Source organism: Gobio gobio, assembly GCF_949357685.1.
Source record: "Gobio gobio genome assembly, chromosome: 25".
Lineage (NCBI taxonomy): Eukaryota > Metazoa > Chordata > Actinopteri > Cypriniformes > Gobionidae > Gobio > Gobio gobio.
The window spans coordinates 8,452,203-8,479,241 of record NC_137121.1 but is presented as its reverse complement, the minus strand read 5'-3'; the positions used below and the strand labels follow the sequence as shown (position 1 = coordinate 8,479,241).

The following is a 27,039-nucleotide window of genomic DNA, read 5'->3' as shown; positions in this document are numbered from 1 at the left end:
AAGATTACGAGGGCACGTGAATATAAAAAAATATATATGTGCATGGATAAATCATTTATAATAAACACTGCAATAAAAAAATAAGAATTGTAGATTTAACTTCAATTGATGAATTTTGCAACATCATCACCGTTATTTAACTGAATCAACACTGAACTGAGTTTAATATGACACTATTAGCGGGAGTTTAATTTGTCTCATATTTGATGATACTATGCATGATTGATTCTGTTACTTTCCTGTTTATTACTTTGAAAACAATTGTCTTTTATGAGTTTAATAAAGAACTATGTCTTGTCTTCTGTCCAAACATACCGCGCCATCTGTAAAGCTTGTAAAATATCAGGCGTGACAGGCAATGGAAAATTACTGCTGCACAACACTGTCCTTGATAACACTGAAATGAGGACATTTCCTTATCACACAGCATAATATTGAACATTAACATAAAATGATCGGCAATAAGTAAATGAACATTCCATTTGAAGGAACGAGTAAATATACAGCGAGAGAGAGTTCAAGTAAAGAGATAAAGTAGAACACAGTTTTTTTTGCTCACAGACACACACACACAGGTGTTTTATTAATTCAAATGAGATCCAGTGTCATGTTATTACAGCAACACAAACTGACTGTTTAAAATAGAAACTGGAACACGTTCTAAAAATTAGCCCTGTCAATGTGATCCAGGTGCACCTGTGATGTGCTCTTTTTCTTCATCATCAGAACGTACTCGGCAAACTCCCGAATGGCTCCGTGGCCGGCGTGTTTCTGACTGGTGTATTTAGCCGCAATGAGACCTGCCACAGGTGTGTCACACGGGACGCCATTCAGCCCCACCTGGGATAGGATCTCTACGTCTTCAGCTTCTGAACCTGTGAGGGAAAACATCACAGACTGCTCAATAAAAAATTGGTTCATTTACACATTTCGTTTGGACATTCAGGTGTAAAACATTGCGAAATGCTCTAGATTGAAGATAGATAGATGCATAGATTAAGCAAACCTAAATTGTTAAATAATAAAGTGCTGCACTTTATTTGAGTAATTTTACATGTAAAAAGCATATTTAACCCATACAATACAAGGCAGGGTATAATGGTTCCCTTACGAGAGTACTCTCGTATTGCGTTTTGCTAAAACGCTATGGGGGGAATTCCTTTCCTCGAGATATTGAAGCAAATTTTTATCCAAAAATACCTTTTATACGCAGTGCAGCTGCACAACTCTCAGCAGGAAGCAGCTGCGTGCTGATTGGCTGTGCCGTTGCAACTGCAGCAACCTATAGCGAGACCTTGGGGCGGGACGGACCAATCAGGTCCTTCCAAACTCCCGCCACAAGGGGCAACATAATTTGCATAGCCTAGGGTATATAAGACCCACTCTCGCAAGGTTAGTCAGATTAATTCTTCTTCAGCGACTTGCAATCGTTGAGCTCCGGATCGAAGCCTGCCGTCGACACGCACCCAGCGGAACACGCAGCCTGAGGACGTCGGATTCTCCGCCTTCAGCCTGCCTTCCAGCTGCGCCATCCGGCACCATATCCTTTATACCTTCTGTTTTTCTAAAACATTCAAAAAGAGCCGAGACGTTGATACAAATGTCTCGTTCCTGCGCCTCGTGCAGAGGTTTCATCGCGGACGAGGATCGGCACATCATCTGCGTGTCATGTCTCGGACGAGACCACACGCAGGCTGCACTCAACCAGGGCGGCTGCCCTGAGTGCGACGAGCTGGCGCTGCAGACCCTTCGGGCTCGGCTCGCCAGCTTCGACTCGGATCCCGTCCCGTGCTCCCAGCCTCTAGAGCCACGGAAGAAAAAACGTCGCGACCAGAGGCCACCGGAGCGCTCTGACGAGCACACGCCGGGCATGTCCCCGCGTGCCTCGCCATCGCCCGTGTTGTTCGCCGACGAGCAGCACAGCTCCCCTCGCATGGCGGCTGCTGCTGTTTCGTTCGGCGGACCGGAGGAGGAAGAGGATGACAGCCTTTCCCTTGCTGCATCCGGGAGCGGGTGGTCGGACGCCGCCTCGGAGCACGCCACTTCGACGCGGACGGCTAGCGGCGTCATAACCTCAGTCGACTCTGAGCTTATGCGCTTGCTCACCAAGGCCGTGGACGACCTCGGCATTGACTGGTCTCAGCCCGAGGAGCCCACGAGAAGCCGTCTGGATGAGTGGTATTTCGAGAACCGCCGTCAACCTACCGCTCAAAGACCCGCTCCCTTCTTCCCAGAAGTCCACGAGGAGCTAACAAAATCGTGGAAGGCGCCATTTTCATCACGCGCCAGATCCTCTTTTTCTCCAGCGCTCTCGGTAGTCGATGGCGCTCAGAAAAAAGGATATCAAGCCCTTCCTCCCCTCGAGGAGGCTGTCGCTGCACACCTTTGCCCGCCCTCCGCCAGAGGATGGCAGTCAAAGACCGTGCACCCTTCCAAGGCCTGCCGCACTACGTCCAGCCTCGCCGGTCGAGCATTCGCCTCCGCCGGCCAGGCAGCGTCAGCGCTACACTCCATGGCGGTTCTTCAAGTCTTCCAGGCCAAACTCCTCCGTTCCCTGGACGAGTCTGTTCCTGATAACGAGGCTCTGAAGGATCTGCGCGGCGCCACTGACTTGGCCCTGCGCGCCACCAAGGCCAATGCTCAGGCGATCGGCAGATGCATGGCCAGCCTGACGGTGTTGGAGCGCCATTTATGGCTTAACTTAACGGAGATGAAGGACGCGGACAAGACCGCTTTCCTGGACGCGCCCATTTCGCCTTCAGGATTGTTTGGTTCCGCCGTGGTTGGGTTCACAGAGCGCTTCACTGAGGCACAGAAAACTTCGCAGGCAATGCGACATTTCCTGCCCAAGCGTTCCAGCTCCTCCGCTAGCCGTCAAGCTAAGGCTGGACCAGTCCAGCCCGCCAAGGCGCCGCCTTCAGCTCGCCAGCCTCACGCGGCTTCCAAGCCCGGTCAGCGTTCCCGCTCTACGAGCCGCAGCAGACCGCCGGAGCGTCGAGGTCCACGACCCAGCAATGTGTCGAAACCTGAGCCTCCGAAGCCGTCCTAGCCAGAGGTATGAAGAGAAGGCGGATAGTGCCCGCTTCGGCCGGTGCACCGCCTCGCTCTCTTCCAAAACGTTCCCCAGCTCCCTTCAAGGCGGCTGGGAACGCCACATTCACAGCCAACGAGCCCGCAAGCAAGCGTGCTCGCCTGTACACAAACGCCGTTTTCACGGCGACCCATATGAGTCACAAAAAGAGCTTTTTCTCTGTAGGCAGTGTGCCAGCATTAAAGCATGTACCCCTACACTCAAGCACTCCCCCATGTTCCCCAGCCCCCTGCACTCAGGTGGCTGGAAACATTATTCTCACAGTCAACGAGCCCGCACTCAAGCGCGCTCGCCTGTACACAAGCACCAATCCTCTATGTCCCCCGGCCCCCTGCACTCAGGCGGCGGGAAACAATTCCCTCATAAGCGCCAGCTTAGCGCAAGGTTATCGGGCCACCGAGTCCCTGTTACTCAGCGACTCGCCCCACAGATTAATTCAGCCCCTGGCTTCGAAGGCCGAGGCCTGGCGGGCCATTCCCGGCATTTCGAAATGGGTGTTGAACATAATAGAACGAGGTTACTCGCTACAGTTTGCTCGCAGACCACCGCGCTTTCGCGCCGTGGAAGAGACAACGGTGAGAAGCGACAAAAGTCACGTGCTTCGAACCGAGATATCAAAACTGTTAATAAAGGGAGCGGTAGAAGCCGTACACCCCTCACAGAGCGAGTCAGGCTTTTACAGCCGTTACTTCCTTGTACCAAAAAAGGACGGTGGTCTAAGACCCATCCTAGATCTCAGACATCTGAACAAAGCCCTTATGAAGCGCCCGTTCAGAATGTTGAGAATGAAACAAATCCTCGCGCACATTCGCCCGGGAGATTGGTTTTTCACTGTGGATCTAGAGGATGCCTATTTTCACATACAAATAGCCCCCCATCACAGGCCATTCTTGAGATTCGCCTTCGAGGGGAAAGCATACCAATACAAGGTGCTACCTTTTGGTCTATCTCTAGCCCCTCGCACGTTTACAAAGTGCATGGAAGCGGCGCTAACCCCGCTGAGGCTTCGGGGAATGAGAATTCTCAACTATCTCGACGACTGGCTCATAATAGCTCAGTCAGAGATACAGTTATTAAACCACAGATCTTGGCTTCTCAACCATTTACAATGCTTGGGACTCAGAATCAATGTGGCAAAGAGTTTATTGTCTCCCACACAGAAAGTTTCGTTTCTGGGAACAGTATTGGACTCAATGCAGATGAGCGGGCGGCTGACGTCACAGCGCGCGCTCTCTGTTCGGAACCGAGCGGTTTCCCTCAGGTCCGGTGCACACATTCCTCTCAAACACTTTCAGAGGATGTTGGGTTTCATGGCCTCGGCGGCGCCAGTTCTCAGACTGGGTCTGTTGCGCATGCGCCCCCTACAGCACTGGCTGAATCGCCGCGTTCCAGCTCACGCATGGCTTTCGGGCCGATTGCAAATCAAGGTAGACCACAGCTGTGTGTTAGCTCTGGCTCCTTGGAAAAATCCCGTCTGGTACAAGACGGGCGTGAGTTTGGGCACTGTTACGAAGTGGAAAGTTATCTCGACAGATGCATCCAACCTAGGTTGGGGAGCCCTTCACGAGGGCAGGCCGATCTCCGGTCTCTGGTCAGACTCGGAGAAGAGCCTTCATATAAACTGTCTAGAGATGAAAGCGGTCACGATATCGCTAAGAGCTTTCCTTCCGTACATAAAATACCACCATGTCCTGATCCGAACGGACAGCAGGTCGGTGGTAGCCTATATAAATCGCCAAGGCGGTCTGAGATCTATCGATCTGCACTCAATGGCGGAAGAAGCCCTAATATGGGCAGAGCACAATCTGAGCTCGCTGAGAGCGACTCACGTGCCAGGCATTCTGAATTTGGGTCCGGACATGCTGTCCAGGGGCAAAGTGTCCCCGGCAGAGTGGTCTCTTCACCCAAATATAATTCAGATAATTTGGGGCAAGTTTGGAGAGGCAAAAGTGGATCTTTTCGCCTCAAAAGACAATGCTCAATGCCGAATATATTTCTCCAAGCGCGAGGATGCGTTGGCCCACGAATGGCCCAACCTTCCTCTTTATGCGTTTCCCCCAATCTCAATGTTACCTCAGGTCATAGAGAGGATCAGGGAGAGCAAATGCGCTGTGCTTTTAATAGCCCCGCTTTGGAGAAATCAACCTTGGTTCTCACTGCTGAGTCAGATGTCAGATGCAGCTCCGTGGCCGATCCCGCTGAGGAGAGATCTTCTCATGCAGGCGGAACGGCAGATCTGGCATCCCCGTCCCGATCTATGGGCGCTTCATGTTTGGCCCATCAACGGGTACATGAGAACCTTTCTGAAAGCATAATGAACACTATTACTGAAGCTAGAGCCCCCACTACTAGGCGGCTCTATTCAGGCAAATGGTCAGTCTTTTCAGACTGGTGTAAAGCGCGAAGTCTGACCCCACATGATTGTGCAGTGTCAGAGGTGCTTACATTTTTACAAGAGCTTCTGGACGCGGGTCGTTCCCCCTCCACGCTCAAAGTTTATGTGGCTGCTATAGCAGCGTATCACATTAAAGTGAACGGACTGTCACTAGGAAAGAGCGATCTCATTGTTCGCTTCCTTAAAGGGGCTAGAAGGCTTCACCCACCTCGTCCCCCTTCAGTCCCTATATGGGACCTGTCCACGGTCCTAGATGCCATGAAGAGCTCTGCATTTGAGCCTCTGCATTCTGTGAGCTTAAAGCTCCTGTCACTAAAGACCGCTTTTCTGCTAGCGATTGCATCAGTTAAGCGAGTGGGTGATCTGCACGCGCTCTCTGTGAGCGCCTCGTGTCTGGAATTTGGGCCAAACGACTCCAAAGTCGTCCTCAAACCAAGACATGGATATGTACCTAAAGTGCTTTCAACTCCGTTCAGAGCACAGGTTATTTCACTTTCGGCACTTTCATCACAGTCAGATGAAATAGATGCTAATTTGCTCTGTCCTGTCAGAGCGCTGAGAATATACATAGAGCGTTCCGCTGTTTACAGGCAAACTGAACAGCTCTTTGTATGCTTTGGCGGACGCACCCGAGGGTGCGCGGTTACAAAGCAGACCCTGTCACGGTGGATAGTGGATGCTATCTCACTGGCCTATGAGTCTAAAGATCTCGGCTGCCCTTTGGGCATTAAAGCCCATTCTACTAGAGGCATGGCCTCTTCGTGGGCTTGGTCTACTGGCATTTCTCTGAATGATATCTGTGCGGCGGCAGGCTGGGCCTCCCCGTCCACTTTTATCAGATTCTATAATTTAGATGTTCCGGCTTTACAAGCTGGGCTTCTTGCTGTATGAACAGATTAACCCCTTGAGGCTCGATAAGTCCGGCCTGGGTTTAATATTGTATAAGTCATAAGCATATTCCTTACGGCCCGAAGTGTCTGGCCACTCTTTATTCCTGACCCGATTATGTCCGGTCTATACTTATTGCACGAATATCGTGTTCATTCTCATGAGGGCCCGACTCAGGTCTGGCCCATTCTGAATTATTGATATCATACTACAGGCCCACCTAGGTTGGCCTGGGTTTGGTGTCGTCGGCTTTAGAGCCGTTAAGCAAGCACGGCGTTTTGCATTGGTCCCCCATAGCGTTTTAGCAAAACGCAATACGAGAGTACTCTCGTAAGGGAACGTTTCGGTTACTAACGTAACCTCGGTTCCCTAAGATGAGGGAACGAGTATTGCGTTTTGCTTGCCGTGCTTGCTCACTTGCTCAGGAGTCGCTTCAGTCGATTAACCTGACTAACCTTGCGAGAGTGGGTCTTATATACCCTAGGCTATGCAAATTATGTTGCCCCTTGTGGCGGGAGTTTGGAAGGACCTGATTGGTCCGTCCCGCCCCAAGGTCTCGCTATAGGTTGCTGCAGTTGCAACGGCACAGCCAATCAGCACGCAGCTGCTTCCTGCTGAGAGTTGTGCAGCTGCACTGCGTATAAAAGGTATTTTTGGATAAAAATTTGCTTCAATATCTCGAGGAAAGGAATTCCCCCCATAGCGTTTTAGCAAAACGCAATACTCGTTCCCTCATCTTAGGGAACCGAGGTTACGTTAGTAACCGAAACGATTTAATAAATAAATATATACAGTATACACTGAACAAAATTATAAACGCAATACTTTTGTTTTTGCCTCCATTTTTCATGAGCTGAACTCAGATCTAAGACTTTTTCTATTTACACAAAAGGCCTATTTCTCTCAAATAGTGTTTACAAATCTGTCTGAATCTGTGTTAGTGAACACTTCTCCTTTGCCGAGAAAATCCATCCGCCTCACATCCGGTTGGATGTACTGCCAAATTCTCTGAAACGCCTTTTGGAGACGGCTTATTGTGCTGTGTGATAAATTAATTTTAGAGTGGCCTTTTATTGTGGCCAGCCTAAGGCTCACCTGTGCAATAATCATGCCATCAAATCAGCATCTTGATATGCCACACCTGTGAGGCGGATGGATCATCTCGGCAAAGGAGAAGTGCTCACTAACACAGATTCAGACAGATTTGTGAACAATATTTGAGAGAAATAAGCCTTTTGTGTACATAGAAAAAGTCTTAGATCTTTGAGGTCAACTTGTGAAAAATGGGGGCAAAAACAAATGCGTTGTGTTTATAATTTTGTTCCGTGTATATACTACCAGTCAAAAGTTTGGAAACTGTACTATTTTGATTGTTTTTGAAAGAAGTCTCTTCTGCTCACCAAGGCTACATTTATGTTACTAAAATAAAAAAGCTGTAATATTGTGAAATATTATTAAAATGTAAAATAACTGTTTTCTATTTGAATATATTTTAAAATGTAATTTATTTCTGTGATCAAAGCTGAATTGTCAGCATCATTACTCCAGTCTTCAGTGTCACATGATCCTTCAGAAATCATTCTAATATGAGGATTTGCTGCTCAAGAAACATTTATGATTATTATCAATGATGAAAACAGTTGTGTAAAACACTTGGGGTTACTTGACTGTAACCCTGTTCCCTGATAAAGCGGAACGAGATGCTGCATAAGCTTATGCAAATGGGAAATGTCTTTGACATAACCAGCTGTGAAAATAGTGTGAAAACACGTCAATGAAATTGACCCGGAGGTATTTATAGCCTCGGCCGGTGACGTCATAGGCGCACCTGCTGCACGAGGCTATAAATAGATGAGCTTCAGCTGGAGCAAACAAGATCTTCTTTGTTTGAAGACCAGTCCTGAAGCATCATCAGCACGGCCTAGCAATGCAGCATCTCGTTCCGCTTTATCAGGGAACAGGGTTACAGTCAAGTAACCCCAAGTGTTCCCTTTCAAAAGCTACACTCAATGCTGCATAAGCTTATGCAAATGGGAACGAGAATACCCACGCCGCCGTGCTTGATGGTTCCTGGACCCCTTACGGTTGTGTAGGTGTGCACAAGAACGCAAGAAGCCTCAGGCATTAGCCTGTGATGTCGACTCTAGGACATGAGAGCCCAGAGTGGCATGAGCATCCAAGCTATAAAGTCTTATGAATGTGTGCGGAGAGGACCAACCTGCCGCATCACAAACACTTTGTAAGGGAGCACCCCTTGCTAACGCAGTAGAAGAGGCGACTCCCCTGGTGGAGTGAGCCCTTAATCCTATAGGCGAAGCTTGACCGCGCACTTCATAGGCAAGAGCAGTAGCATCCCTGACCCAATGTGACATTGTTTGGTGGTGGCAGAACCTCTGTTACGGCCCCCATGGCAAACAAACAGTTGCTCTGACTTACGCCACTGGCTAGTGCGGTGGACGTAGGCCTGAAGAGCATGGACTGGACACAGTCTATGAAGTTTCTCCTGATCTGGCGTTGTGAATGGCAGAGGGCAGAAGGTTTCAAGAGTGACAGGATGTACAGTCGACAAAGGAACCTTAGGCAGGTAGTCAGGGTGGGGATGCAAAATCACTTTCACCAAACCTGGGGCAAAGTCTAAGCAGGATGCGATATTGACAGAGCCTGCATGTCCCCAATTCTTTTCAGAGAAGTTATAGCCATAAGAAAAACCATCTTTAGAGTCAGAAGTTTGTCAGACGCTGATTCTAGAGGTTCAAAGGGGGTCTCAACCAGACCCTCGAGGGCTAAAACTAAGTCCCATGAAGGGATCTTGGCTCTTAATGGAGGACACAACTGCCTGGCACAACAAAGTGAGCAGGCAGAAGACGCCTCCCAAGCGGCACCCCATCCACCAGGGCATGGCAAGCCAAAAGAGCGGCCACATAAACCCTGAGAGTGGAGGGGCAAGCTAATGTTTCAAAGGGGGTCTCAACCAGACCCTCGAGGACTAAAGCTAAGTCCCATGAAGGGATCCTGGTTCTAACAGGTGGCCTCAACCGCCTACCCAACGAATGAAGCAAGCGAGTAGAGAATGTCTCCCGAGCGGCACCCCATCCACCAAGGCGTGGCAAGCCGAAAGAGCGGTCACATGAACCCTGAGAGTGGAGGGGCAGGTGCCTGATGACAACTTTTCTTACAGAAAATCCAGAACTGAAGTAACCTGGCAGTTTACTGAATCTACATTGTGTCGTACACCACCTTTCAAAGACACCCCATTTATTAGCATAAACTTTCTGAGTGGAAGAAGCTCTAGCACTTAGGATGGTCTCAATAACTGCAGGCGAAAGCCCCGTGTCCCTCAGTTGGTGCCCTTCAGGGGCCAAACATGAAGGTTCCACAGGTCGGGCCTGGAATGGAATATCGTGCCCTCTGCCTGAGACAGAAGGTCCCTCCTCGCCGGAATCGCCCAAGGCGAGCCGTTGAGGAGAGACACTATCTCCGAGAACCAAACCCTGTTCGACCAACGCAGCGCTATCGATAAGAAGCAAGACCCTTGTTGACGAACCCTGGCTAGAACTCCCAGGAGCAGAGCAACTGGAAGGAGGGCATACAGACGCATTTTGGGCCATGTATGAACCATCACATCCAGACCCAGTGGGGCAGAGTGACAGAGAGAAGCAGGGACATTGCGCTGTCTGAGAAGAGGCGAAGAGGTCCACTCCCTGTGGTCAGCTCTGTAAAATCTGATCCAGATCTGCTTGACTACTTCTGGGTGGAGTTTCCACCCCCCCATCTGTAACTCTGTCTGGACAGTAAATCTGCTCCCACATTCAACCACCCTTGAATGTACACTGCTCGAGTGACAGGAACTTGTTCTGAGCCCAGAGAAAAATCGCTATTCTGATAGCGTGAGCACAGACCCCCTGGTGATTATATATGAGATATTTAGCTGTACTGTCCACCCGCACTAGGACATGACAGCCCCTCAATTGGGGGAGAAAGTATTTCAGGGCCAGAAATACAGCCGTCAACTCGAGACAGTTGATGTGCCAACTGAGTTGATGACCCTCCCATTCCCGTTGGGCTGGACGACCACTTAAGGCCGCACCTCAGCCCGTCAGGGAAGCGTACGTTGTTAGCAACTTGCGACGACAAGGTACGCCTAGAGTGGGACCCAAGGCAAAAACCGGGGTCTGAACCACATAGTTAGTGTACGAAGCCACATGGCGCGCCACTTTATTTGCCTGAGGATTGGCCCTAAGTCCTCTAGCTTTGAGCCACAACTGAAACGGTCTTATGTGCAACAACTCCAAAGGGAAACCCGTGGATGCTGATGCCATTAGACCTAACACTCTGGTGCTGATGATCAGTAAGATCTTGGTCTAGCCTGACTTTGCTCAGGGAATACTGAATGGTCTTGATTCAAGCGGGAAACCGTTGTGCCCACCTTGTGACCAAAAACCGAACAAACCCTAGATAAGTCGTTCTCTGGGCAGGAGAAAGAACACTTTTCTTGGTGTTGAGTCTCAACCCTAGAGAAACTAGATGAGCTAACAAACTGTGTTGAAGCACCATCTCATGTGATTGTGCTAATTTTAGCAATCGCCTCTGTAATTCAAAATTTGAATGCCCCGGAATCCCAATGGAGCCGGTAATACATCCATACATTTCGTATACGTGCGGTTACAAGGCTAGCCAAATGGAAGACCCAAAATTGGTAAGCTTTTGCCCCCAAGAGCGAACCTCAGGAACTTCCTGTGTTGTGGCAGACTTTATATGCGAATACATGCGTCCTTCGGATCAATCGTGCCGAATCCAATCACAATGTTGAATATGCGACACGACCGGCTTCACTGTAACAGTGTTAATTTTGTCACCTATTTTTAATTTAGTCTTAGTCTTAGTCTTGTGCCAAATGTCCCTGTTAGTTTTAGTCATATTTAGTCATTCACATATCTTTTTTTGTTAGTCAAGTTTTAGTCGACTAAAAGTCTTGTCATTTTAGTCTAGTTTTAGTCAAAAGACAACTCAAGGTATCTTAGTCAAGTTTTAGTCGACCAAAAGTCTAGTCATTTTAGTCTAGCTTTAGTCAAAGGAAAACTCAATATATTTTGTGGCAAAATAAGTTACATAAAATATATATAACCTGCATAATGTGCAACAACACCATAGCTAACTAGTTGATTTACAGCATAGATGCCTAAAATCAGCATTAGCTCATGAGACGATGGGCACAAATATTGATTTCGATCTTGATTCAGTATGAATTCATATGTATATAGCCTACTGTACATATAAGGAACAATAAGTTTTTACACTTTTTTGGGGTTATATTATATTTGCTTGCATTCTTTACTATTCACTATTATTAACATTTCAAAATTTCACAAATAAGTAAGCAGTTATGATCTGCAATACTTTTTTGAGCAACTAGACTACATGTGTATTATTAAAGAGCCATACAGGCACCCAGTGGGTAATGGCATTACAAGTGAATTTTTTTATTTTTCCAGCCACAAAATGGCTCTAATTTACCTCTTTGCAGTGGAATTCTCTATTTTAACCTTAATTAACACACTAATTGTAATATAAATAATAAAAATATTAGAAGAAAAATATTTTAAGTGGTCATTAATGGACCATAAGTATTGCACAAATAGTATTTAGTACCAAAAGATCTCCTCAAAATATTCAATAAATATTATTTAATTAAAATATAGGCTATTTATTTTTAAAATAGTTAAGGTGTATGGTCTCATTTGACCACCAATGAGTATAAGTGTGACTTAATTAGTAAGGAATACCTGAGGGTTAAATACAAGAAAAACATTAATATTAATGTTAACAATGTTGCATCTCTACCACTCTCCCTAATAAAGTGATACTGTAAATGTGGCTGACGCACACTATGCTGTACGGTTTACCAAAAATTGCTGCAAACACCTGTATAGTGAAGCTGTTGTGTAACTTGCGCGGCTTAAGCCATTCACATACACTGACACAGCGCTAGAAGTGTTGAGCGCTCTGGGAACCACGTGACCACACGTGACCACGCGTGCCCCCCGAGATGACAGGAGGGGTATGAGAGACCTGTAACCTACTCGAGCAACAGCGGGAACTCTTTCGGAATATTTTGCACAGCTGAATATTCATCTCATGATGAAAAAGTAGAGACAATTGTAGACGAAAATGAAGAGAGATTTTATCTTAGTTTTTATTTTATGCAAAACATTTTAGTCTCGTCCTTTTTCGTCAACAATAATGCATGTTAATTTAGTCTTAGTCAGTGTTTTTGGACATTGGTGCAGTCTCGTCATCGTCTCGTCTTCGTCATGGAAAAAAAGGTCGTTAACAAACATATTTAGTCTCGTCTCGTCTGACGAAATTAACACTACGTAACATCTTAACCTTGAGTACTTTAACCACTTCACGGTTTAAGACTCGACGATCTGAGATTGGACAGATCCCCGGTTTTGAGGATAACGGGGTGGGGCGAGCAAATGTTTGACACGCCCTGTCCTGTGGGGGCAGACTGGGCACCAAACCACCGGACTTCTTATATTGATGACAGTCCCGAGGTCTGCCCTGGGAGGTTGTTGAGGATGACGAGCCGGTCTCCAGTCTTTACGAGGGAGAGCACGACTCGCCACACTCTGCTTATTACCCCCCTAAATCTTGAAGGACTGAAGAGAGGTTGTGTGGCTGATAGCCCCTCCCCTTGAGTGCATTGAGGAAGAAACTGAGTGAACACTTCATGTTTCTTACACTCCTTTAAAGCAGGCCACTACAGAGTTAACTGAGTCACCAAATGAACCACTCAAATCCTTCAGAAGGTCAGCCTGATATGCCTGCAAGACAGCCATAGTGTGCAGCGCAGCACCAGCCTGTCCCTTTATATTTATTATTCTTACATAAATCATATACAATATATATTCCATATAAAATAATATTATATATATATAAAATAATATACAATATACAATTCATATAAGCTTTGCCCACGACAGCCGACGTTTATTTTCTACATGGCTTCGTGGGGAGGTGTCTCTTTAATGAAAATGCAGACCCAGGCGAGAGATAGCTCGTGAGTGTCTCCCACCTGAGGTATTCTCACATATCCACGCGATTTCGCACCCATGATAGTCGAAAATGTGGAAGTCAAGGGTACAAAAACACGTGAAGTAAATGTTTTTCTAGACAGAAACCTCAAGCTCACTGCGTTCGGAGATCTCTCATTCACGGTACCAGACAAACTGCCCTGCATGGCCACCGCGCGAACAACCACCTCGATAAATTCCTCGTATGGATTCACTATCATGTGAGGAACGATCGCAGGCGGCTGCTCGAGGTCCGCGGACCCAGAGATTCATCATCATTCCCCGCGCGAGCCGAAGAAACGCCGGAGCGCGCTTCGGGATCACGCGGGGAAACATGTATTTGGTGAGCGAGCAAGCGAAAGGGACGGACCCGTCTCTTGTTCGTCAACAAACCCATTCGAGAGCTCCGAAAACTGGTGCGGACTGAAAGTAGCCAAGACGAGCATAAAGCATTCTAACTGTAAAGGCTTGCAATGCTCGCACTCGTCTGACTCAATGCAGCGACCGCATGCTCTTCCCCAAACACACACAGCAATAAACGTGCGCATCCAGTTCTATTTGAAAGAGAACATGGATATACAGCGTTTTACTCTGCTGACTCGTTTCCAACTGATTAGATTTAACTAGAACTCTTTCCACTAATGTTTCTTTGTAACAGAGATGAGAAAGAGAGAGAAAAATCTGCACACTGCCATGTTGAAAACTAACTCCTAACAAAGATCTCAAGTTGAGTCTTGAAAGAGAGAGAGAGATTTTTTTTTCCAGAGACTTTGTAACACACAATAACACACAGTTGGTCTGAAAACAAAAAGATCTGATTTGCTCCAGCTGAAGCTCATCTATTTATAGCCTCGTACAGCAGGTGCGCCTATGACGTCACCGGCCGAGGCTATAAATACCTCCTGTTTTCACACTATTTTCACAGCTGGTTATGTCAAAGACATTTACCATTTGCATAAGCTTATGCAGCATTGAGTGTAGCTTTTGAAAGGGAACAATTTTTTTAGGATTCTTTGATGAATAGAAAGTTCAAAAGAACAGTATTTTTCTGAAATAGAAAGCTTTTGTAACATTGTACTACTGTTCACAAGTTATGGGTTTTTGGGTTTTTTTAGGAAAGAACTTTATTTTGTTAATTTCGTAAGAAGAAATGAATACATTTATTCAGCAAGGATGCATTAAATTGATCAAGTGATAGTACAGACATTTATAATGTTGCAAAAGCTTTATATTTCTGAAGGATCATGTGACACTGAAGACTGGAGTAATGATGTTGAAAATTCAGCTTTGATCATAGAAATAAATTAAATTTTTTAAATATATTCAAATAGAAAAAAGTTATTTTAAATTGTAAAAATATTTCACAATTGTACTGTTTTTGCTGTATTTTTAATCAAATAAATGTAGCCTTGGTGAGCAGAAGAGACTTCTTTCAAAAACAAACTGGTACTGTACTGGTACCTCTTAACATTATAGATATTATATATATGTTAAGAGGTCTTTTGAATGTACAGGAGCTGAGGAATGGAATAAATTATTATAAATTAGGTGTACAGTACATCTAATATAGCATAATATAGAGTTCAAATCTTGCTTTTCAATGGCGGGGAAAGAGTTAATTAAACCTTTGCAAGCACTATTTTGATGAGTTCTGTTGACATAATGTTGATCATTACATCAACTTAATATTGCCTGTAATTTAAACAAAAATTCTGTTTTTTTTTTTGTTTTTTTTTAAGATTACGAGGGCACATGAATATAAAAAAATATATATGTGCATGGATAAATCATTTATAATAAACACTGCAATAAAAAAATAAGAATTGTAGATTTAACTTCAATTGATGAATTTTGCAACATCATCACCGTTATTTAACTGAATCAACACTGAACTGAGTTTAATATGACAATATTAGCGGGAGTTTAATTTGTCTCATATTTGATGATATGCATGATTGATTCTGTTACTTTCCTGTTTATTACTTTGAAAACAATCTGTATTATACAAAGTGATATTTAAATAAGGGTGACTTGACATGCTTAAAACTGGTTTAGCTGGATTTTTTAACATGACTCTCTCACCCATGAATGCCACCTCATCCCACCGCAGTTTCTTCTCTCTCATCAGCTGCTCCACCTCAAGCCCCTGCTGCTCTCCAATCCTGAGGTCACATCCGGCCTGCTGGGCGACTTTCTCCAGGAGACCCCTGGACAGGGGCTCATTCACGCTGGATATGAGGATCACCTGTTGAAAGTTATGAAACAGATGATGCTACATTGTAAAAAAAAAAAAAAAAAAGTCCACAAGCTGAGATACAGTGCCCTCCACTAACATTGGCACCCTTGGTAATTATGAGCAAAGGCAGCTATGAAAATAAATCTGCATCGTTTATCCTTTTGAGCTTTCATTAAAAAAATCACAAAATTCTAACCTTTCATTGAAGTAAAACAATTGAAGTGGGAGAAAATTCACATTATGAAATAAATGTTTTTCTACAATGCATGTTAGCCACAATTATTGGCACCCCTAGAAATTCTTATGAGTAAAATATCTCTAAAGTATATTCCCATTCATATTTATGTTTTTTTAGGGTATCTAGGACGAAATTGTCCAGTCATGACTTCTTGTTCGACAGGAGTATAAATAAGAGGAAACAGAAAGGGACAAATTCCCTTAATCATTCATTAATGAGTAAAACCAAAATAATATAGTTCTGATGTGCAGCAAAGATTGTTGAGCTTCATAAAATAGAAAGTGGCTTTGAGAAAATAGCTAAAGCATTCAAAATCCCCATTTCCACCATCAGGGCAATAATGAAGAAGTTCCAGTCAACTAAAGATGTTACGAATCTGCCTGGAAGAGGATGTGTGTTTATATCGTCCTAATGCACGGCGATGAGGAGAGTTTGAGTGGACAAAGACTCTCCAAGGATCACAGATGGAGAATCACAGATGGAGAATCGCAGAGATTAGTTGAGTCTTGGGGTCAGAAAGACTAAAATTGTATTAATTTAAAATTTAATTATATACAGTGAGAAAAATAAGTATTTGAACACCCAGCTATTTTGCAAGTTCTCCCACTTAGAAATCATGGAGGGGTCTGAAATTTTCATCGTAGGTGCATGTCCACTGTGAGAGACATAATCTAAAAAAAAAAAAATCCAGAAATCACAATGTATGATTTTTTTACTATTTATTTGAACACCTGTCTATCAGCTAGAATTCTGACCCTCAAAGACCTGTTAGTCTGCCTTTAAAATGTCCACCTCCACTCCATTTATTATCCTAAATTAGATGCACCTGTTTGAGGTCGTTAGCTGCATAAAGACACCTGTCCACCCCATACAATCAGTAAGAATCCAACTACTAACATGGCCGAGACCAAAGAGCTGTCCAAAGACAATAGAGACAAAATTGTTCACCTCCACAAGGCTGGAAAGGGCTACGGGGAAATTACCAAGCAGCTTGGTGAAAAAAGGTCCACTGTTGGAGCAATCATTAGAAAATGGAAGAAGCTAAACATAACTGTCAATCTCCCTCGGACTGGGGCTCCATGCAAGATCTCACCTCGTGGGGTCTCAATGATCATAAGAAAGGTGAGAAATCAGCCCAGAACTACACGGGAGGAGCTGGTCAATGACCTGAAAAGAGCTGGGACCACCGTTTCCAAGGTTACTGTTGGTAATACACTAAGACGTCATGGTTTGAAAGCATGCATGGCATCATGCTTTCCCCTTCTTAAACCAGCACATGTCCAGGCCCGTCTTAAGTTTGCCAATGACCATTTGGATGATCCAGAGGAGTCCTGGGAGAAAGTCATGTGGTCAGATGAGACCAAAATAGAACTTTTTGGTCATAATTCCACTAAACGTGTTTGGAGGAAGAAGAATGATGAGTACCATCCCAAGAACACCATCCCTACTGTGAAGCATGGGGGTGGTTGCATCATGCTTTGGGGGTGTTTTTCTGCACATGGGACAGGGCGACTGCACTGTATTAAGGAGAGGATGACCGGGGCCATGTATTGCGAGATTTTGGGGAACAACCTCCTTCCCTCAGTTAGAGCATTGAAGATGGGTCGAGGCTGGGTCTTCCAACATGACAATGACCCGAAGCACACAGCCAGGATAACCCAGGAGTGGCTCTGTAAGAAGCATATCATGGTTCTGGCGTGGCCTAGCCAGTCTCCAGACCTAAACCCAATAGAGAATCTTTGGAGGGAGCTCAAACTCCGTGTTTCTCAGCGACAGGTCAGAAACCTGACTGATCTAGAGAAGATCTGTGTGGAGGAGTGGGGCAAAATCCCTCCTGCAGTGTGTGCAAACCTGCTGAAAAACTACAGGAAACGTTTGACCTCTGTAATTGCAAAAACAAAGGCTACTGTACCAAATATTAACATTGATTTTCTCAGGTGTTCAAATACTTATTTGCAGCTGTATCATACAAATAAATAGTTAAAAAAATCATACATTGTGATTCTGGATTTTTTTTTTTAGATTATGTCTCTCACAGTGGACATGCACCTACGATGACAATTTCAGACCCCTCCATGATTTCTAAGTGGGAGAACTTGCAAAATAGCAGGGTGTTCAAATACTTATTTTCCTCACTGTACATCACCAGATGTTGTTTGGGAAGGTTTCAAGAAAAATCCTCCTCGCTCATCCAGAAACAAACTCCAGCAGATTTAGTTGTCAGACACGACTGGAACTTCAAACAGGACCAACGGTCATATGTTCAGATGAAACTAAAAAAGAGCTTTTTGGCCCCAAACCCAGCAGATGGGTTTAGTGAAAAAAGGGATAAAAAGTACCTCATGCCCATGGTTAAATACACCGTTGGATCTGTGACATTTTTGGCCTATTTTTTTGCTGGAGGTCCTGGACATCTTGTTCAGATCCATGGTTTCATGGATTCTAGGAAATATCAGCTGATAAAAAATCAAAACCTGACGGCTTCTTCTAGAAATCTTCTAACGGCCTAGGTTGGATTTTCCATCAGGACAACGATCCAAAACAAACATCAAAATAAACACACAAATGTGTCGCTGAGCACAAAATGAAGCTTCTGCCATGACCGTCCCAGGCCCCTGACCTGAACCTATGAGTGAATGAGTGGGCTGAACTGAAGAGAAGAAGCACCAACATGGATCTGGGATTCTGAAGGATCTGGAGAGATGCTGTACGGAGGAATGCTCTCTTATCTCCAAACTCATCAGGCATTATAGGAGAAGACTCAGAGCTGTTATCTTGGGAAAAGGAGGTTGCAATACTTGGGTGCCAATAATTGTGGCCAACGTGAACTAGAGAAAAACATTTATTTCATAATGTGAGTTTCCTCCCACTTTCAATTGTTTTACTTCAATGAAAGGTAAAAGTTTTTGCATTTTTTTTGTGAATGAAAGATTTATTTTCACAAACGCCTTTGCTCATATTTACCAAGGGTTGCAAAGGTAGCACTGTAGATCCACCTCAATAGAGCACATACGTTTTTTGAATGCACATTTTTAGAATTTATTTGCATCTTGGTGTTTCCATTCAGTGTTTTTTTTTTTGCCAAATCCCATAATTAGCATAACAAATCACAGGTAAAAATAGGTGGATGGAAACATAGCTACTGTACATTATAAGAGGACTGCTTGTTTCCGCATCCAAAATCTGTACATTTAACAGTATTTTAATGTAAACTTACACTTAAAATATCCTGTTATATCCTTTAAATTTTTTTACTGTAGTAAAGGAACTTGCCATTTATAAATGATCAGATGTTTACTGTAGTATCTTTACAGTATTTTACTGTTACATTTTTTTTTTACACTGTACAGGTTCTATGCCCCATTATTTGTACTACACAACTTTACCTCTATATCTTCTCTCTGCAGCATCTGTATGCCTGCCACATCTCGAGCATTGATGGCCACAAGGTCCTCCCCCGAAACCGATGTGTATATCCGACCGTTCGTCAAACAGCCAGACACTTTACACAGAAACAGCCTGACCGCCGCTTTCTCCTCTCGGCCGAAGTAGCCAAACCTGCACAAAAAGGCTGCGTTTATATTTTCATTATTGTGTTTTGTCCGACCTCAGTGTTTGTTGAAATACCACACCTCAGAACTCTCTGCTCAGCGATGGGCCAGTCGATGTCCACGTCGATATCAACGCTGTGCTCAGCCAGCATTTCATAGTAGGCGATCTTGTCCAACTAAAAAATAAATCAAAAATTTAAAATAAATCAATGGACAAGCATTTTTTTGCAAATTGTTTATATTATTCATTGTTTATTTTAATTAGGGTTTTTTTTCTTTATTTGGATTCTTTTGTATTTCAGCTTTAACCTCTGAAAAAATATTTAAAAAAAAATAAATAACTGTAAATGTCATAAGTGGTGTACCAGATGAAAGGGGACAAGGGGCATTCCGGGGACTTAAAGGGGTCATGAACTGGCTTTTTTATTTTTTTATACTGACGTTTGCGTGGTTTTTAAATTTAAAAACATCATAATGAATAAGTAATAGGCTATTTTCTGCCCTGGTTTTGAGGCTCTCTCAAGAAACGCTCGGTTTTTATGAGCGTGTCGCACTGAAGACTTGGAAGTAAACGCCCACTGCTATGATTGGATAAGATTTGCATATTTAATGAGCTTCTGCTGCGTGTGGGGAAACGGCAACCGGAATCCGCCCACAGGGCTCGCAAAATGTCTTCAAACAAACACAATGATTTATCTCTCATCCACCCGCGATTGATTGGAATGTTATTTTTTTATTACTTGGCCCGCCCGATCGGTGGATATAACCGCGAACCGTACACACACACACGCGCGCCCTTCAAGTCAAGAGAGCGAACAGCGCACATCAAGAAAGGAATGTTATTTCACTATTTAAAATAGCCTGTCGTCAAGCTTATGCGGTATGTTTATTGCTTAGAAGTTCGATCCGGTTTAGCTCTATGTAGGCCTATATCATCTCGGTCACGAGTCGGTGGGCGGGACTACAGAATCAGGCGTTGTTCTTTTTCTGTTTAGGCGGCGTTTCACCACACAATGACGTCAAGGTGGGACATAATCTGAGATTGATCGTTTGCTGGGCCTGGTGTCAATAAAAGTTTTTTTTTTGACTAACAAGGAAGTTTTAAGTTCCGAAACTTACAGGATATTCTTATATTACCATGACCTTTTATATATCAAAAGCTCTGGGGAAAGTTGATTTCTCAATTCATGACTCCTTTAAAAAAAACTAAATGTGTAACACAATATAGAGGCAATTTTATATTTTTATAACATAATAACTGTTTTTCCATGACTGAGAAGTTCAGGTTTGTCCATATTTTGATAATGACCCACCTGTTTAAGGCCGTTTTCCAGGGCTTTTCTCTTAAAAAAATAGAAAGAGCCATTTTCATAGAGTTCCCCAGGCCAGTCTTGGCGTCGAGGTCTGTGCGCCACATCGATGTTCAGAGGAGTCGGATTCTTACCCGCTAATTAGGCAGAAGTGAAAGATTTGTGAACTTCATGAATTTCAGATTTAGCTCCTGGCCTGGCATCTAAACTATTTAGACTGTCACTAAACATCAAAAAAAATTCCAGTTGTTTCCTTGTGAGATGTTTTCGAGATACCTTTCCCATGAACCTCGTTCCACCGGAACTGGTGTCTGCGCACCACTGAAAACACGTAGTCACAACCGTCTTCGGTGATCATCTGCAGGGCTTCTCTGATATGATGAGGGTGCAGGCATGGAGACGTAGCCTGAATATGACAGACGATGTCCACCTCTAAAACACAGACAGAAAATAAATTACAGCGAATACAATAAAGCTGGAGGGTAATAAATGTTTTTTGATAAAGGCAAACCCTTAAATATGGTACATCTTTTAATTGTTTGTAATTGCTCTATATTCCAGTTCTCCCTCTTTAAGTTACACAAATGCATACTGCTTACTTATGAAACATAATTTCAACAAATATCATTTTCTCAGCAAATTATGATTCAACTTTTTATCAAAAATTTAAAATGACATTTTCCATGGAAAAATACATGCAAAAATAAAAAATGACAAAAATGATTGGTTTCTACTTGCCTCAATAACATTTTCACCGGCCCTAACGCACAAATTATTAAAGCTACAGCTGCGGTTAAAAGGTATATGACCATCCAGTGAATATTAGTTTCTCTTCCTCTCAATTCCGCTTTCATTTTAACTCCTATGGTGGCCGATTTAGTCCAAGATTATTATGGCTCCCAGTTCGACCTCGTCCACATTCGACACGGTGCCATCGAGTGTTAAAACGCGAAAGGCGAAGCTTGAATTCACGGATATGTCCCTCTTTGGCTAATGTACTTTAAAGATAGAGGGGCAACATGGCGACCCGCATTCGAACCCCTCACCCATATACATTTTCAATGGCATATTATAAACTTACAAGAATACTTTACGAAGTAAAGAAGTAAATATACATTAATGAGCACATATATTTTGTATATATAAAGTGTTTTTAGCTAAGAATAGACTAAAAAAAGTTACACAGTGTAGCTTTAATGGAGGGTCAAATTACTCAAAATTAAATAAATATTGAAATAAATGATCTAAAACATATTTAAACTGTTAACTAGACATACAAATCATTAAATTAATTAATTAAATAGCCAAACAAATTAATAAATGTAACTTTATTTTCATTTAATCATTTGTTTGCGCTCAAACAGATCAACATATTATATATATATATATATATATATATATATATATATATATATATATATATATATATATATATATATATATATATATATATATATATATATATATATATATATATATATATATATATATCCACATACATATGCATACATACATACATGCTTACTTGCTTACAGTCAAACCAACATTTATTGAGACACCTTCAACATTTTCTCACATTATCCCAGTTTACTCGCTATAGTTTAGAACAGGGGTTTTCAAACTTTATGATGCCAAGGACCACCAAATATGATGAACCTTTTATGAGGGACCCCCTTCCTAATATCCATCTATATATTTTTTATGTATGAAAAAACATTTAATCTGTAGATTTACAAAGCAAACAATTCTGGAAAGTATGTATACGGCAAAAAAGGAGAGAAACATTTTGAAATTAAACAGTTAGAATGCTCAGTAGACTTTAACCATTTTTGCTTTGTCTTTTTATTCTCTGAAATTCGCATTACATCTGGGAACCCCTTACAACATCCTGGAGGACCCCTGGGTCCCCGGACCCCAGTTTGAAAACCCCTGGTTTAGAAAATGGTAATAAAATGACAAGAACTCTTGATAATGTCAGATCACTTTGATAGAAAGGTATGTAATGGATTACAATCAACCAAACAGCTGTTACATTTAAGTACACATTTAGATAATACCAAATTAGGTCAACCAATGACCAAGCAATGCTTCATTTTGTTCAGTTTTTTTTAAATCAATTTTACTGTTAGTAACTGTATGAAGACTTGTTGGGTATAATGTCACAGTTGACTTTATTTTGCTATCCTCACTTACATAAATCAACTATAGTGTCCTGCACTAGTAAACAATTATATCTGGTGTCTGAATAATTTTTGGATAAATCTATATTTAACTTGAGTAATTTATACATTCTGTAAAAGTTTAAAGGCTTCATACACCTCTTTTACTATTTTACATGTTGTGTTATAGCAAATAAATTAGCAACGGTTACTATTTATTTATTTCCTATAACAACACAGTGGCTGAGTCATCTTCCTCCAGCACATGCTTATATCTAAATGTGTTACTTTAAAAGTAAATCCTCGTTGTTCTTGGGGCATCTTTACCCGTCATCAGGCATGTCAGTAAGTTAGTAAGATCATTAATAAAATGAAAGTCGCGTGATGATGAAGGTCTGTCTCACCGGGTCTCAGTCGGATGAACTCCTGGATGGTCTCCAGAGAGCTGGAAAAGTCGTTGGAAACTTCAGGACTGCGGCGATGAACTTTTGCGCCCCAGGCTTTAGCGACCCGCTCAATTTCATCGTGATCTGTGGAAACCCACACGCTGCCACACACAGTAACATCAGTCACAGTTACACTCTAAAAAATGCTGGGTTAAAAACAACCCAAGTTGGGTTGAAAATGGACAAACCCAGCGATTGGGTTGTTTAAACCAGCGATTGGGTTGTGTTAACCCAGTGAATGGGTTGTTTTAACCCAGCGATTGGATTAAATGTTTGCTTAAACAAGTCAATCGCTGGGTTTGTCCATTTTCAACCCAACTTGGGTTGTTTTTAACCCAGCTTTTTTAGAGTGTAGTAAAAATAACTCATTTTACTAACAAAACACAAATCAAGACTAAAACGCTATTTTCAGCCTGTATTTGAACAAATATATCTTTAATGCACGTATAGGGGAGCGTGGGGAACAGCCTAACGCGGGGTTAGTTGTAACACACTTTCCACACATGCCAGGATGACGAAACAGGAAGACATTTTTCTTGTTTTCTTGAAAATAAAATCAAAATGAAGTGAGTTTTTGCTTAAAACAAGCTAAATTATCTGCCAATGGAGTGAGAAAAATAATCTTGTTTCTGATTGAAATCTTGTTTCTGTCCCAAACAGAAATAAGATTATTTTTCTCACCCCATTGGCAGATAATTTAGCTTGTTTTAAGCAAAAACTCACTTCATTTTGATTTTATTTTCAAGTAAACAAGAAAATGTCTTATGTTATTTTACTTTTCTAGTAAATGCACCTTGATTTAAGAATTTTTAGATATTTGGACTGGAAACAAGAAAAAGATTCTAAATAAGAAGAGCATTTTTTGCAGTGTAAACACAAGTAAAGTGATGTAGGCAAATTAATGAACAGTTTATTTAATTGCATAGTAGTAAAATACTAATGTTTGCTAATTAATTCCAGTTATTTTTACCTTATGCAAGCAGCTGTTCTGGGTTCTCCAGAGGCCACAGCCAGTGTGATTTTGTAAAAAAAAAAAAATTATATAAAAATATTAAACACATGTAATATCACTTTTTAAATAGCCTAATGTTTTTACTCTGCAGTTGTGCAGTTTTAAGGGGGTGTATAGCAATTTTAAAATGTATTTGCTGAAATTAGTAATGATATTTATATACAGGTTTATTTAAAATAGCAACATTTTATGTCAAATTCACATTAAATATCAAAATTTCTCAGTTGAATTCCTGGTGAAAACATAGTTTAGTGGAAGATTGCTGCCATCTACTGGAAAACAAACACTTTTGCTAGTTCTCAATGAATAGTTTGTGCATGAATGTTAGATGCACTCTTGCTCTTTGTGTTTAGGCTGTAATGTGGCATAGGTGCAATTTTTGTATAGTTTTACTATCATCAGCCTTTAAAATAATAATAATAATAATATCATGAACATAATGACGGGGTAGAATGGACTGGACATCATATAAAACATCAACAACAATAAAAATAAAACATCAATGCATTACAAAAATAAAACAGTACGAGTGTTTCCACAACTTAGACAGATAACATGTAGTGCTAAACCTTGATACAAGGGGCACCAAGTAAAATTTTGCCTAGGGCAGCAAATTGGTCAGGGCCGGCCCTGCACAAGATGGGGTTAAATCCCTGTTGAACTGCGTTACAATGAGAACTATGCTATTATATTCGATACTTTTACGAATTCAATTGAGAAACCATGAGAAAAAGGTGAATAATGACTGAGAGTCAATGTTAAGAAATGGTTATATGTTTTTAACTTTGCTCTTATAGCTGTTTTTACCAATGTGCTTGTTGTCAAATTCAAACAATTTTATATTTTGAATGGTTAAAAAATGCCATTATTTTATTTTAAAAAGTTAATAATTGTATTTTATTGTCAAAATATTTCAGTTTGTCTTGGATATTTTTTTTTATGTATCAGATATCATTTTAAGCTGTTATTTGGTCACGTTACAATGTGCCGCTCATGTTACAATGTGCCCCTCACATGTTACAATGTGCCCCTCACATGTTACAATGTGCCTCTCACATGTTACAATGTGCCCCTCACATGTTACAATGTAGCCTACCCCACCTATGGGGCATGTTGTCACATTTCACTTCCATTCTTTCGGGGTAAATCAAGAAAAAAGTATACACTGTATTAATGAAACAAAACCACATAATTGTAGACTGTAGACAGTGAAATGAATGTGAAAAAATAAATACTCTGAACCCCAAAGTCAAAAAGCGTTAGGTTGTGCCCCGCTCTCCCCTATATAAATGCCACTTTTTATTTAGGCAAATTTTAAGCCTGCTTTCTTACAAATAATGAAAAGTATCCTAATGAACACTTAAAAAGCATATTATAACAAAAAGATCAAATGTAGTTGCCTGTCAACGACTCCTGAATCCAAGGCAGCTCTCAGAACCCATCCGATGAGAGGAACACCGGCCAGATTCTTGATGTTCTTCAGAGGGATTCCCTTACTGCCACCCCGAGCCAGAACCAGAGCCGCCCGGTGAGGGAGTCCAGCGCACCTGTTGCTCTCCATCGCCGCGGAAACGTCAAGGTGCGGTTTGGACAAACCTTTATGATAATAATTTTATTTATTCGTTATATTATTCTTAGTTTGCTAGACTTAACAGCATATGTTTACGGAGTCGTTTCACGGGGTTTCCTCTGTGACAAATGGATCATCATCAGTATCTGACAGATGATCATCACAATCGCTCACAACCGGAGCTACTTTTACACCTCTCGTATCACTCCGCGTTCTCTGGCTTCTTTAGTTTAAATCAGAGATGTCCGTTACAACATGATTATAAACGTGAACATAAAACTCCTGATAGATGAATTGAAGACGAAGAGTATCCAGATAAAGGAAGAAAACAAAAACATCGCTATAGGAAGAAAAACAAACATGTAAGGGACACAAAGAGCGGAAACTTGAATTGTTTAATAATCAATATTGTTACTAATAATCTATTTTAATTGCTTAGTTTATATATATATATATATATATATATATATATATATATATATATATATATATATATATATATATATATATATATATATATATATATATATATATATATATATATATATATATATATATATATATTGTTGGTGGTTACTGTATGATGACTGAAATTGCCTTAAACAATTACTAAGAATTGACTGCAGAATATTACTTTTTCTAATACATGCACAAAAATGGTACGTATTCTGGTGCCATCTGCTGGAAACACTTCATTTAGCTTGATAATCTTGATTGTTTGCCAGGCTTCAAAGTGCATTAGGCATTAACCAATCTCACTGCTAGTGTCCCTTACATCGATTTCGCTCAACATGTAAACGCATTAACCTGCTTTCTGTCGGCTTAATGAAGTGCATATTTTTATTTATTTTTTAATTGCGAGCAAAAATAAGAGGTGAAGTGTATTTCTGAAGTGTATTCTTTTTACTGAGAAAACATCCACTGAAATTAAAGCAGTAGCAATGAATGCGTCTTGAAAAGAAAGAACTCTGCTTTTTTAACATAAAATTGTTAATGTACAACACTTTGCAACCTTTTTTAATTAACCTGCAAGAAAACCTCTACACAGAATGGTTGTCATAAATGTT

General features: G+C 42.0%; 1 protein-coding gene across 1 annotated transcript; it reads right to left on the bottom strand.

Annotated features, from left to right (window-relative positions):
* LOC307121423 (N-acylneuraminate cytidylyltransferase B-like) lies at positions 1–26,134 on the bottom strand. Its single transcript, XM_079809014.1, has 8 exons — positions 25,803–26,134; positions 23,349–23,491; positions 21,062–21,217; positions 20,789–20,922; positions 19,557–19,651; positions 19,311–19,482; positions 15,533–15,695; positions 1–875 (listed from the first exon to the last, which is right to left on the bottom strand). Exons 1-8 carry the CDS (start codon positions 25,961–25,963, stop codon positions 661–663), a joined length of 1,239 nt encoding a protein of 412 aa, XP_079665140.1. The 5' UTR covers positions 25,964–26,134; the 3' UTR covers positions 1–660.
* Between the last annotated feature and the right edge of the window lie 905 nt (positions 26,135–27,039).